The sequence below is a fragment of the Ascaphus truei genome, chromosome 7 (genome assembly GCF_040206685.1).
Source record: "Ascaphus truei isolate aAscTru1 chromosome 7, aAscTru1.hap1, whole genome shotgun sequence".
NCBI classification, from domain to species: Eukaryota; Metazoa; Chordata; class Amphibia; order Anura; family Ascaphidae; genus Ascaphus; species Ascaphus truei.
The window spans coordinates 64,568,002-64,580,510 of record NC_134489.1 but is presented as its reverse complement, the minus strand read 5'-3'; the positions used below and the strand labels follow the sequence as shown (position 1 = coordinate 64,580,510).

The 12,509-nt window shown below is 46.2% G+C and overlaps 1 protein-coding gene across 1 annotated transcript; it reads right to left on the bottom strand.

Moving 5' to 3' along the window:
• Nucleotides 1–5,628: 5,628 nt before the first annotated feature.
• On the bottom strand, nt 5,629–9,195 carry CRYGS (crystallin gamma S). Its single transcript, XM_075608849.1, has 3 exons — nt 9,042–9,195; nt 6,862–7,104; nt 5,629–5,990 (listed from the first exon to the last, which is right to left on the bottom strand). The coding sequence occupies exons 1-3, from the start codon at nt 9,057–9,059 to the stop codon at nt 5,718–5,720; spliced, it is 534 nt and encodes a 177-aa protein (XP_075464964.1). The 5' UTR covers nt 9,060–9,195; the 3' UTR covers nt 5,629–5,717.
• Nucleotides 9,196–12,509: the final 3,314 nt, after the last annotated feature.

The following is a 12,509-nucleotide window of genomic DNA, read 5'->3' as shown; positions in this document are numbered from 1 at the left end:
TAAAAGCATTGGTCTCCCGTGACTGACAGGTTATGAGGATGTGTTTTTAGGTAGTTTGACTATGTAATTGCATACCAATTTATATAAAATCTCAATTGGGGCTAATCTGAAAAGATGGCATGTATGTCGATTTCATTCTAAAATGTTTAAGTATTGATTGAACCAATATGTTCTCGTCTCTCTGATCTTTATCATCCAATAATGAGACTAAGGGGGTCATGCAGTAAGCGGCGGAAAGGCACTTCTCGCCAGTTTCCCGCCAAAAATGCCTACCCCTATTCAGTAAGGGGCGAGAAAGGGGCGAGAATAAAAAAAAACACCAGTTTTTTTGGCGGTTTTATTTTTCCCGTCATTGGCGAGGCGAGAAGGCACTTCTCGCCTAAAATAGACATGTTTTCCGCCACGCTGGTAGTAGTGGCGAGTAGCTTTGCGCCGCTATTCGCCACTCTAGAATGGCGTTTTTATGCCGAATCAGCCACGCCAAAAAAAGTTGTCAAGTTGATGGTGAGAGGCAGCTGATGAGCGGCGGATCGGCACTTAGAAAAAATTCTGGCCTTTTTTCTGGCTGGGATTGATGCCGGGGGTCTCCTGAGCTGATACCATTAATACCAGCACCGGAGCCCCCCGGCATGCATCCGAGGCAGGAAAAATGCATTTAAAGGCCACTTCATTACGTTAGCGGCTAGCGGAGGTGGGTGAAGGGGGTATTTGGCCCTTGTTGCTTGTTTAGGGCTTGCAGGGGGGTTGCGGGTGCACTTAACCCCTTCACGGTCGTAACGGTTAATACCGCTATGGTCATGAAGGGGTTAAGCCCTCCTGCTACCCACCCGCAAGCCCTAAACAACCACCGTTGGGGCTAATACCCCCTTCACCCACCCCCGCTAGCCATAATAAAAAAAAACACACACAACAGCCCCACACTTAAATAAATAAATAAACATATCTAAATAAATAAATAAATATATCTAAATAAATTAATAAAATATATATATATATATATATATATATATATATATATATATTACCCCAGCAAACCCTATACCCCCCTAACATACACATATATGCACATCAATAATACTATAGGCCGGCAGGGGCCCTCGGTTGCTACCCGCAGGCCTGCAGTATCAATTATGTGCCCCCCCCCCAATTAATGTCAAAACACATACATACTTATAAATAAATAACCCCCCCCCCCTAACACATACAGTATAGTAATGGGCACAATTACTATTATCCACAAATGGATAATAGTGAATGTGCCCATTTTAAATACATAAAGGACAATAAATACATTAAATACATATAGCACTCACCCATGTCCGGCTGCCACGATGAAGGCCATCCTCATCTTCATCCTGTTCATGCCCCCTCCGATGCTGCAAAACAGACACAAGAATAAAAACATCCAATATAATGTGCCCTAACCCCTTAATCACCATAGCGGTTATTAACCGCTACAGTCATTAAGGGGTTAACCCACCCTCACCCACCACTCGGGAGGCCTACATACCCTCCCACACTAACCCCCCACCCTGTGAGGCCTAACCACCCTCACCCACTAAGAGAGGCCTACCCACATACTCTTGGTGCCAATACCCCCTCCCCCCACCCCCAGTACCCACAATTAAAACAATACACAGCCCCACATTAAACATCATTCTATTTATTAAATACATTACCCACCCCCTGTACCCCCCCATAAATACATGATTTATCCTTTTACATACAGGGTTCATACCCCAGCCCCACGCGAGTCCCCGGCGGGCTGGCGGGTCACCTGACAGACCTACAGGGTACCAGCAACATGTTTCACACAGGTTCTGGAGGCCTGTTGGTGGGTCCCGCCAAGCGCCATGGCCCCCAGGTGGTCTCCTTGGGTCACCGTGGGCCACAATTGGGTCCCCACGTTAGGCCCGTGGATGTCTGGGAGCCCCGGGTCAGACCCACAGGTGTCTGCAGGGCTTCGAGTGGTTCTCACGGGGGTCTGGGGAACTCACGAGTACTCACTACGGGTGCGCGGTGCCCCACGGATGTGGGACCACCGGTTCTTCCCCACACACTACGGGTCCACGGTGCCCCCACGGATGTGGGACCACCGGTTCTTCCCCGCAGACTACAGGTCCGCGGTGCCCCCACAGATGTGGGACCAACATTACATCCCCGCAGGTGTCACCCGTGGAACCACCAGCCTGATACCCGTGAGATACCCGAGGATACCGCAGGTGGTCTCCAGAGGTCTCACGCAGAACCAAGGAACCAACCCTGAATGTAAAAAAAATAAACCTGGCCTATACATTCAATACATACATCCCCCACCCCCCAACACCTACAGTACAATAATGTGCAAAATAACTATTATCCAGATAGGGATAATAGATTATTTGCCCATTATTAAACACATTAACTAGCATATTAAAATAAATAAAGTACTACTGACCTCATCAATAAGAAGCCCCCGTCACCAGCAACATCCTTGTCTTTCGTTGCCCACAAAATACATAGCCAATACATTGCAATTACATTCAGATATCAATTAACCCCTTAAACACCTTATCGGATAATAACCGCAAAGGTAATTAGGGGGTTAAGCCACACTGGCCCAATACCCACCCTTCACCCATTCATTTGTACAGTGGCTTCATCATGCAACTATATATATATATATATACAGATATATATATCTTCATATATAAAATCGAATGGTTGGTACTAGCTGCGGTGAATCTGATTGGTCCTCAGCCTCTGGCCAATCAGATTGGTGGGTCTGACGTCACCCAACTGCCACTCTCTTCCCCCTCGGCCACACACACACACACACACACACACACACACACACACCTCTCTCTGTCCTCTCCGCCCCCATCACACTCACCTCCCTCCACTCACCTCCCCCCCTCCCCGGCGCTCCACTCACCTCCCCCCCTCCCCAGCGCTCCACTCACCTCCCTCCCTCCCTGGCGCTCCACTCACCTCCCCCTCTCCCCGGCGCTCCACTCACCTCCCCCCCTCCCTGGCGCTCCACTCACCTCCCCCCCTCCCCGGCACTCCAACTCACCCCCCTCCCCGGCGCTCCACTCACCTCCCTCCCCGGCGCTCCACCTCACCTCCCCCCCTCCCCGGCGCTCCACCTCACCTCCGCCCCTCCCCGGCACTCCACCTCACCTCCCCCCCTCCCCGGCGCTCCATCTCACCTCCCTCCCCAGCGGGGGGACAGGCAGTGGGCAGGCAGCCTGCCGTTGCCACGCGGCGCCTAAGATGGCGGTGCCCGGAAGGACCCCCTTCCTCCCTCGCGGAGTAACTAAGATGGCGGCGCCCGGAAGGAGAGGTGACGTGTGTGTGTCACTGTGTGTGTGTGTGTGTGTGTCACTGTGTGTGTGTGTGTCACTGTGTGTGTGTGTGTGTGTGTGTGGGACACTGTGTGTGTGTGTGTGGGGGGGACACTGTGTGTGTGTGTGTGTGTGTGTGTGTGTGTGACACTGTGTGTGTGTGTGTGTGTGTGTGTGTGTGTGTGTGTGTGTGTGTGTGTGTGTGTGTGTGTGTGTGTGACACTGTGTGTGTGTGTGACACTGTGTGTGTGTGTGTGTGTGACACTGTGTGTGTGTGTGTGTGTGTGTGTGTGTGTGTGTGTGTGTGTGTGTGTGTGACACTGTGTGTGTGTGTGTGTGTGTGTGTGTGTGTGTGTGTGTGTGTGTGTGTGTCACGGTGTGTGTGTGTGTGTGTGTGTGTGTGTGTGTGTGTGTGTGACACGGTGTGTGTGTGTGTGTGTGTGTGTGTGTGTGTGTGTGTGTGTGTGACACTGTGTGTGTGTGTGTGTGTGTGTGTGTGTGTGTGTGTGTGTGTGTGTGTGTGTGTGTGTGTGTGTGTGTGACACTGTGTGTGTGTGTGTCACTGTGTGTGTGTCAGACACTGAAGGGTGGGGACCAGAGCTACGCAATGGGGGGGGGGGCAGGAGCGGAGAGAGAGGGAGGAGCGGAGAGAGAGGGGGGAGCGGAGAAACATACAGGGGGAGTGGAGAGGAGGGACCCGGAAATTTTAAGCAACCCACCCCCCCTCCTGTCCACTGTCCCCCCCTCCTGTCCTTTGCCCCCCCTCATGTCCACTGTCCCCCCCCCTCCTGTCCACTGTCCCCCCCCCCCTCCTGTCCACTGTCCCCCCCCTCCTGTTCACTGTCCCCCCCCCCTCCTGTCCACTGTCCCCCCCTCCTGTCCTTTGCCCCCCCCTCCTGTCCACTGTCCCCCCCCTCCTGTCCACTGCCCCCCCCTGTCCACTGTCCCCCCCCCTCCTGTCCACTGTCCCCCCCTCCTGTCCACTGTCCTCCCCCTCCCCTCCTCCTGTCCACTGTCCCCCCCCCCTCCCCTCCCTCCCTCCCTTCCCCTTCCCCCCTCCTCCCCCCCCCCATTTTCCTAGCGGGAAATTTAACTCACGGGCAACGTGCAGATAGACAAGGGAGACTGGGTCGCACAACTACCTAAGCAACCAAGTCCGAATACATCCAATTCAGTGTAAAGAGTGGGCACTGATGGAAGAAAAGTATTTGTGTATGTATTTGAATGAAAACCATGTACAATGTGTCAAGATACATATGAGCGGCCCCTGTGTTTGAGGACACAAATAAATGACAGTACTATAAAAGTCCCTGACGCCCATTATTTAACAACCTTGCTACTTCATCGCCCAGCCGCTTGAATGCTAGCACTCTGAGTCAAGGTAAGCCATGAGGTGTAGCAATATGCACACACCACACCGATCTCCCTAGAAAGCCGGGCAGGGAGGGTTACATATATACTGAACTATCCCGTAGGAACACATGTCAAACCTTTACTCAGAACAGATTTCTGGGGATGGAATTTGAGAGAGGAAGTGGGATTTGAGAGGGAGTGGGATTGAGTGAGTAGGGGGGGGAGCATTGAGCGGGAGAGGGGGTGAAAATGATGGAGGGAGGAGGGATTAAGGGGGAGGGGGATATGTGAGAATGTAAGAGAGGGAGGGGTAGTGGAGAGAGGGAGTGAGAGGGGGGAGAAAAATACAGAGAGAGGATGAGAAGAGGAGTTTGAGAAGGAGAGACAAATAGAGGGGGTGATCGAGCTAAGGGGTGAGAGGGAGCATGTGTGAGAAAGAGGGAGACTCATTTACATATGGGGGTTTGTGTATTCTACCACTCGACACCTGCCATTCCCATACTCAGTCTATGCCAATGCAGGTGTGTGCATATCCCTTAGACTTGTATATATTTATGCAGGAAGAGCTTGGCTAGATTAATGCATATAATCCACAGGGGAATAGGATGGTGATAGAATGAGCAGCTCACAAAAACAATGAGAAGAGAGAGAGAAGAGAGGATAGATTTAAATTTGCATATTTCCCAGCTGTTCACAAATATCTCTCCACGTGTTGTACAGATTACTGTTTTGGCCGGTATAGAAGTCATATTGTACGCTGCGCAATAGGTTCTCTCACGCACATCTCTGCATACCCCACAATCTGAGAAGGGTAGAGAGATTAGGTTAAAATAGCGCTGCCCAGGTAAATAATTATTTTTAAAAAAATGTCCATAACACTGGTTTGTACATTTCTATCCCTATGCAATAACAACATCCCTGGTGTATAAGAAAATAAGCAGACGAGATGTATGCAGCCATTATTTTATTAATGTCACTGAATCATTCATGACAGGTCTGATACCAGCTTGGTTAGAAACTGCAATTTGTTTCCTCTTGTTACACCACAATTCGCCGGAGGGATTGAACAGCTGGGCAAACCGCTCCCCATTCAACAGGTTTACGGAATTCTCCTTTCTCCAGAAGGTATTGTCTTCCTTTGTAGTTTGGATGCTCATAAAAAACCCACACTCCGTCCAGGACTTTGCAGGAGTGGATTTCTCTGATATGGAATTTTTGCATTACTGTGGGACAATCTTCTGTGCATTCGAACATCTGGCCCTCAAAATCGCCCCTTTCAAAAATTTGCATTTTGTACTGTCCACCTGCAGACTAGAAAAGAAGACAGCTGGATGTAAACTTGCATTTGGTAAACATTTTACCAGCTTGACAATTAATTACAGTAGTTTTACAAGATTTAAGTCTTGGAACAGTGGCTCAACTCCAGTTCTCAAGAATTCCCAGCAGGTGAAGTTTTAAGGATATTATTGCTTCAGTCAAAATAACTGAGCCACTGATGAATTCACCTGTGCTGAAGCAGGGATATCCTTTAAAACCTGACCTGTTGTTAAATTTGACAACTATGAGTATTTGTGTACGTGTTTCACACTTGCTGTTTATAGATATAGTAAGCAGAAATGTTGCTTAGCTCCTGCTTTTTATAATAATGTCTGTTGTTTTAAGATGGAAGGTAGGTTCTGCTCAACACAAAGGGCGAGGTTCACTTGTGTTATCCTCACACCTCAATCCTGTGTTAAGGGCCATTCAAGTCAATGGTGGTTAATGAGGGATTGCAGTGCGATAAACCCTTACCGGAGGTTAGTGAGTCCCTGAGACAGTACTCTCCCGTTTCTACTTCCCCATCTGTTGATTGATTATGGCCAGTCATTAAACAAGATGGTTTCACTCAAATGAGCCAAAGGGGGATATAAACACCCGGTTTCCTTGCTCTAAATATAAACACTCTTTTGAAAGACACCAAAGTAGGAGCAATCTCTGTATTTGTTTAAGAAACCTAATTACTATTGAAAGATTTTTTTTTATTTTTTTACAAAAATGCATTCTCCGAGAGCAAAGTGGAACTGCACCTTTAACTGGTAAAGAATAAATGCACAAACAAATGCAACAATGTCTAAAGCATCATTTCCATTGGCCCCTTGAAAAAATTGAAAACTGTTGAGAAATTAAACCGCCCCAAACTTACCACCTGAATCGCTTTGCATGAACAGATGCGGTCATTAAGACCGAACCATCGCTGGTAATTTGGGTATTCACCGGTGGCCAACACATACATAAACCCAGTAAAATTGGGACGCTCGTACACAACCCATGGTCCACCTTCCACTTTGATGGAGTTGCAGCCGCTCAGGTAAGTGTGAAAATCAGGACAGTCGCCATTGCATTCATAGCGACGGCCTTGAAAATTCTTTTCTTCGTAAAAAGTGATCTGGAAAATACACATAACATGGAGAATTAATAGATTCATTAAAACTAGAATGGAATAGGAGTTTCAATATGAAATGGTTTGCTTGATATCATCATAATTAGAAAAAGAACAGTATTTCTTAAACATGGGAATTTGTGGACAACTGAGGCTCCGTTTGATATTGTTTAGCAGCCATCCTGCACACTGGTGCACTATTTAACACTCATTATAACAGTTACATATGTTTATTTCTATGACATTGAAGAAAGAACCTATGAGGTTTTGAAAGTTCTGTACACTATAATTTTATCAATGAACTCGAATGTTGGTCTGCTAAAAGGTATCACAACCTACAACAAATCTGCTCTTCTCCTGCGAAGTGCCCTTATGACATCCCCTTAATGTCCTGAGGAATGGCATGTTAGGGGTGTTTGTGATGTCCAGGGAACATCTTGGGTTATTACGAGGGGGAGATTGGAACTGAAGTGGTGCACCCTCCAATTCTGTTTGCGTCACTGGGAGCTGGTCATGACCACATGATCACTAATGCAAGCCAGGTCCTTCAGGGACCCCCCTGAGTTCTCAAGCTATTACTCCTTTATATCAGGGAGGAAGACTATTCCCCCCACACTCCCAAACAGAAAATATAATCTTTGTCACGCTGGATCCTGGGGAGTCGATAGAAAGCTGCAACATTGACATTGTGGTTTTCTATATGTGACCCGGCGTGTGTTGGGTTTTTTTTGTCACACACTGGAAAAAAAACCTTACAAATATCTTTGGAAGTGGGGTGTCCTGGGATGTCATTTTTCAGGGGGATTGCTGCTTTAAGGCTTGGAGATCCTGGTTCAATATGCTGTTCCAAGAATCAATTTTATGCCAAAGAAAGGGAATTTTCATCTCTTGTTACACAACCCTTAATAAATGAGTCAAAATGTGCACAAAACTGCAATATGTTCACTGATCTTATTGGCAAGAAGTCTGCACATCTTGGGTGGCTCATCTAAGAAAAGCCAGAGAGAAGTTAAATATTACACTTTCAATAACATAAAAATGATTCTGCAGATAATGTGCTTGTATCACCGCTGCATAATTACACTATTTAAAAAAAATATGCACAAGAACTGAGAAATGAGCATGATCAAATGTTACAAACAACATTACACAAGTTAAGCAGTTGGTAATGATTAGAGTGCAAATATTGTACCAGGAAACAGTTACTTCTATACTGTGCTGTAACCACTTGATAAACTAGTGAAATGAATCCTGGTGTGTGCTCTATCTTACATGTAGAGTGAAAAATAGGAGGAAAAAAAATCCTCAAAGCATAAAATACTGTTAATTTATTTCCAGGCACAAAAAAGTTGGGGTGAGTAAAAAAAAAAAAAAAAAAAAGGGGGACAAAAAACCTCCACTGTACAGTGTACAGCAAATACAAATAGCACTTGTGAGCACATTCACATGTCTCAGACATGTCTTCATCCCTGCATTTCACCGTTATCTCTTAGCGTACAGTGCTTCCACTGCAGCCAGGGATTCTGGGTAATGACATGCAAAGGAGCACACAGTGCATTACCTGCTGTCAATCTATTTGGAAGACAATGAAACAAGAGAATACCTTGCTTGCAACACTCGTTCTTTTTTAGAGGAGACTATAAGTTTAATTAACAATAATGTGTTTGTTATATAACACTACCAGCGTACACAGAAGTTTACAGTCACTCTGATTTTGGTGCCCAAGGTACAGCGAGATAAAGTAACTGGCCCAAGGTCATAAGGCATGGACACCTGGTATTGGTACCAGCCTCCCCTAATAGTGTCAGTGTCTTTACTCATTAAGCTACTCCTGTCAGTGTTAGCCCGTACATTAGTGAGAACAGTGACACTAACAGTACCATGCTCTATCTGTGAGATTGTACAATAAGTAAATGAACACCAGGACACTACTGTGGACTTACCTTTTTCATCTCGGACATACCGGTAGAATTCTCTTATTCTTTTGCTGTTTGTGCTCGCAGAGGTCCGGAAACAAGTGCTGCAAAAGTACTGACAGTACCCGCTTTTATATACTGTAGCTGTGTATTTTTTTTTTTTTTTATAGATCAACTGCTTTGTCATGAGAATGAGATCCAAAAAACGAGTCAGTGATTTGACACAGAATTTACTGTTTCCAGAAAAACAAGGTGGATTATACATAATAGGCAAGTTTGCTGCCTCATTCACTATCAAATCTGGGATGCAGAAAATACCACAACTGATAGTTACTTTGACTTGCTGAGTCAGAACACTCCAACTGCCCAAAACCAGTGGTGTAATGGTACTAGGGGGCACAGAGTACCATGATGTTTTTATTTTCACATCCAGAGTACCACAATTTTCCCCACTTATTTAAGGAAAATTGATGTATTCTAAAACACTCTCCTTTTTGTGCAGGATTAACATTGTCTGTCAATTCTAAAGTAATGCTGAATTCTAGTTGCTTTCTCCGTGAAAATGATAAGGTCATAAATGTGCTTGTTCTACAGCTCTTTAAACTTGGATATTTACTCAGCTTCTATCTGACTATATCAGTATTTCATACCTCTCCTCATCAACTTCTCCCCCACTAGCTTCCCTCATCAACTTCTCCCCCACATGCTCCCCTCCTCTCCAGCTTCTCCCCCACAAGCTACCCTCATCAACTTCTCCCCCACATGCTCCCCTCCTCTCCAGCTTACCCCCACAAGCTCCCCTCATCAACTTCTCCCCCACATGCTCCCCTCAACATGTCCTGTCCTCTCCAGCTTCTCCTCCACATGCTCCCATCCTCTCCAGCTTCTCCTCCACATGCTCCCCTCTTCTCCAACTTCTACTCCACATGCTCCCCGCATCAGCTTCTCCCCCACATGTTCTCATCCTTATAAAATTCTCTCCCAAATGCTCCCCATCTCAACTTCTCCCCCATATGTTCTCATCAACTTCTCCCCCATATGCTCCCCTCATGAACTTCTCAACCACATATTTCCCATCTCAACCTCTCCCCCACATGCTCCCCTCATCACATTCTCTCCCAGATGTTCTCCTCAACTTCTCCCCCATGTTCTTCTTGTCATCAACTTCTCCCCCACATGCTTTCTTCATCATTAAATTCTCCCCATGTTCTTCTCATTAACTTCTCCCCAACATGTTCTTATCTCCCCTCATCAGCTTCTCCCCCACATGCTCTCCTCTTCATCAACTTCTCCCAATGTTCTCCTCAACTTCTCATAATCATTTTCTTCTCACCTGCATCTCCCCTACATGCCATCTGTCTTACTCTGTTTATTCTCTTGTATCCCCCACTTGCACTCGCTCCCCCCCCCTTTCACACTCATATCTCGCACTCTTCCCCTTCTCTTAGCCCCCCTCTCTCCAGGGGCCCTACCTGTGGTGCAAGTCTTCACATGGCGGCAGGAACCCACCCTGGTGGTGATTGCAGAAGTTGGGTCAGAGTACCAGTGGGGCCTAACTTGTGTTAGGACCACGTGGGAGGGAGACCCTTCCACTGCCGACGGGTAAGGCCGCCGCACCACAAATCAGGACTGGGAATGTGTGGAGAGGGAGCCCCTACCTGTAGCATGCCGGATGTGGCCAGGTGGCCGTATTTTGCCCACCCCTGGTCTAAAGGATTAATGACTCCATTGCTATGTTCCAAATATGGTCACCATAAATTCTACGCTTTGGTAGGATTAATCGCCTTAAGAGTATAAAGAAGGCCTTAAATAAATTAAAAAACGTCTTCAAGAAAGCGGCTTCTCAATAAGTATGTTAAACCTGTCAGTTACAATGGTCATTTCCCTTCTCTTGTTTGGGGTCTAGTTTAGATCTCACATTGTAAGCTGTGCTATTTTGGTTTCACAGCACTGAAGACTTGTCTCTTGTCTTCCAATATAAAAATGTCTTTGTATGGTTATGTGATGCCGATGCCTGGGATCATATGATTTTAACAATGACAACAAAAAAATGAATGCACTGAATGGGAACCCCCCCCCCCCCCCATCTCTAGTTTCTGAGGTTATTACAATAACTGTGCGGGGCTCTGGGGATAGCTCCATTCTAACCTCCCAGATACATATTTCAAATGCTTAGATCTCCTGAATGGAGCATCAGATTTTACACATAAAAATAGCTCTGGAAATAACATGAAGAGATCTCATAGTAAGAAAAAAATGGCAAAAAATGGTGAGCAGTGCAGACTGCTGCCAATATCAAAAATATATAGTATAACTATGTTGCTGCATTTCAGATGCTTCTGGTAGTGAAAGGTTTAAACCACAAACCCAGTAGTTTATCATCCAGTAGATAACGATGTGTTCCGACCACTTGAAGTATACTACAATAGAAAATGTTTTATAAAAATTCACAAAAAAAAAATGAAAAAGGGCAGAATGTGTGAAACGTTTTCATGGTGGCAAGTATGCGGACTTAAAAGCCATCATCGGAGAAAAAAAAAAACCAAACCAGAATTCCATTATTTCTATTATTCCTGTGTAAACCCCCTCCCTCTCAATGGGGTTACTAGGTCGCTGTGCAAGAGTTAGTAACAGGATAGTGCGTGTTGGGCTCCACCCTGTTTTACCATGGGGATATTGATGTAAGAAGGGATTATATAAGAGAGGGAGTAGGATCTAGAACAGGGGGTGCGCAATCTTTCCCTGCTGCCCCCCCTCACCTTGTCTCCGGCTCGTGACGTCACATGACCCCGTGGCGTCATTTGACATTGCGTCGCCGAAGACAAGGTAAGTGAAGTTGCAGTGGCTTCACGCAATCCCTCGGTATTCATTTAAATACCTTGGGGGAAGAGCGCGGGGCCTCTACAACCACTGCGTCTCCCCTGAAAAATCTTGCGACCCCCAGTTTACGCACTCTTGATCTAGAAGGCAGGTTCCCAGACAAGAGGAGAGGAGCCTCAGGGAGAGTAGATCGGGATGTTCATAAATTAATAGCACAGACCAGGCCCCCCGTTTTATTATGTTGTAAATAGGGAAAGTGCCCAATAAATGAGGATTCCAGGAGGCTAATGGAGTCCCGAATGGCTAAGAGGTAGGAAAACAACATGCCATGGAAGGCCTCAGGAAATATTCCTCATCAGTTTATATGGCAGCGGCATTTCCCCAAACAGGCTACAAGTGTTTTGTCACGTGAAAGAGCAGCCAGGATTTCTGTATGGGTTTATAGTACCTGGGGGTAATAATGATGATGATGATGATGATCTCAAAGTACCAAAAGTGGGCCAGGTCCCACACCTAGTTAGAGCAACTAAGTCAATGTACCTCCTTTTCAGGTTTAAGAGTGGGCACTAAGAAGCACTGTATTCATGTGCACTGCTCTAAAAACAAACACAGTATAATGTTGTGTTTGAGTGGTCCTTGTGTTTGGGCAAACAAATAAAAGACAGTTATACAGGC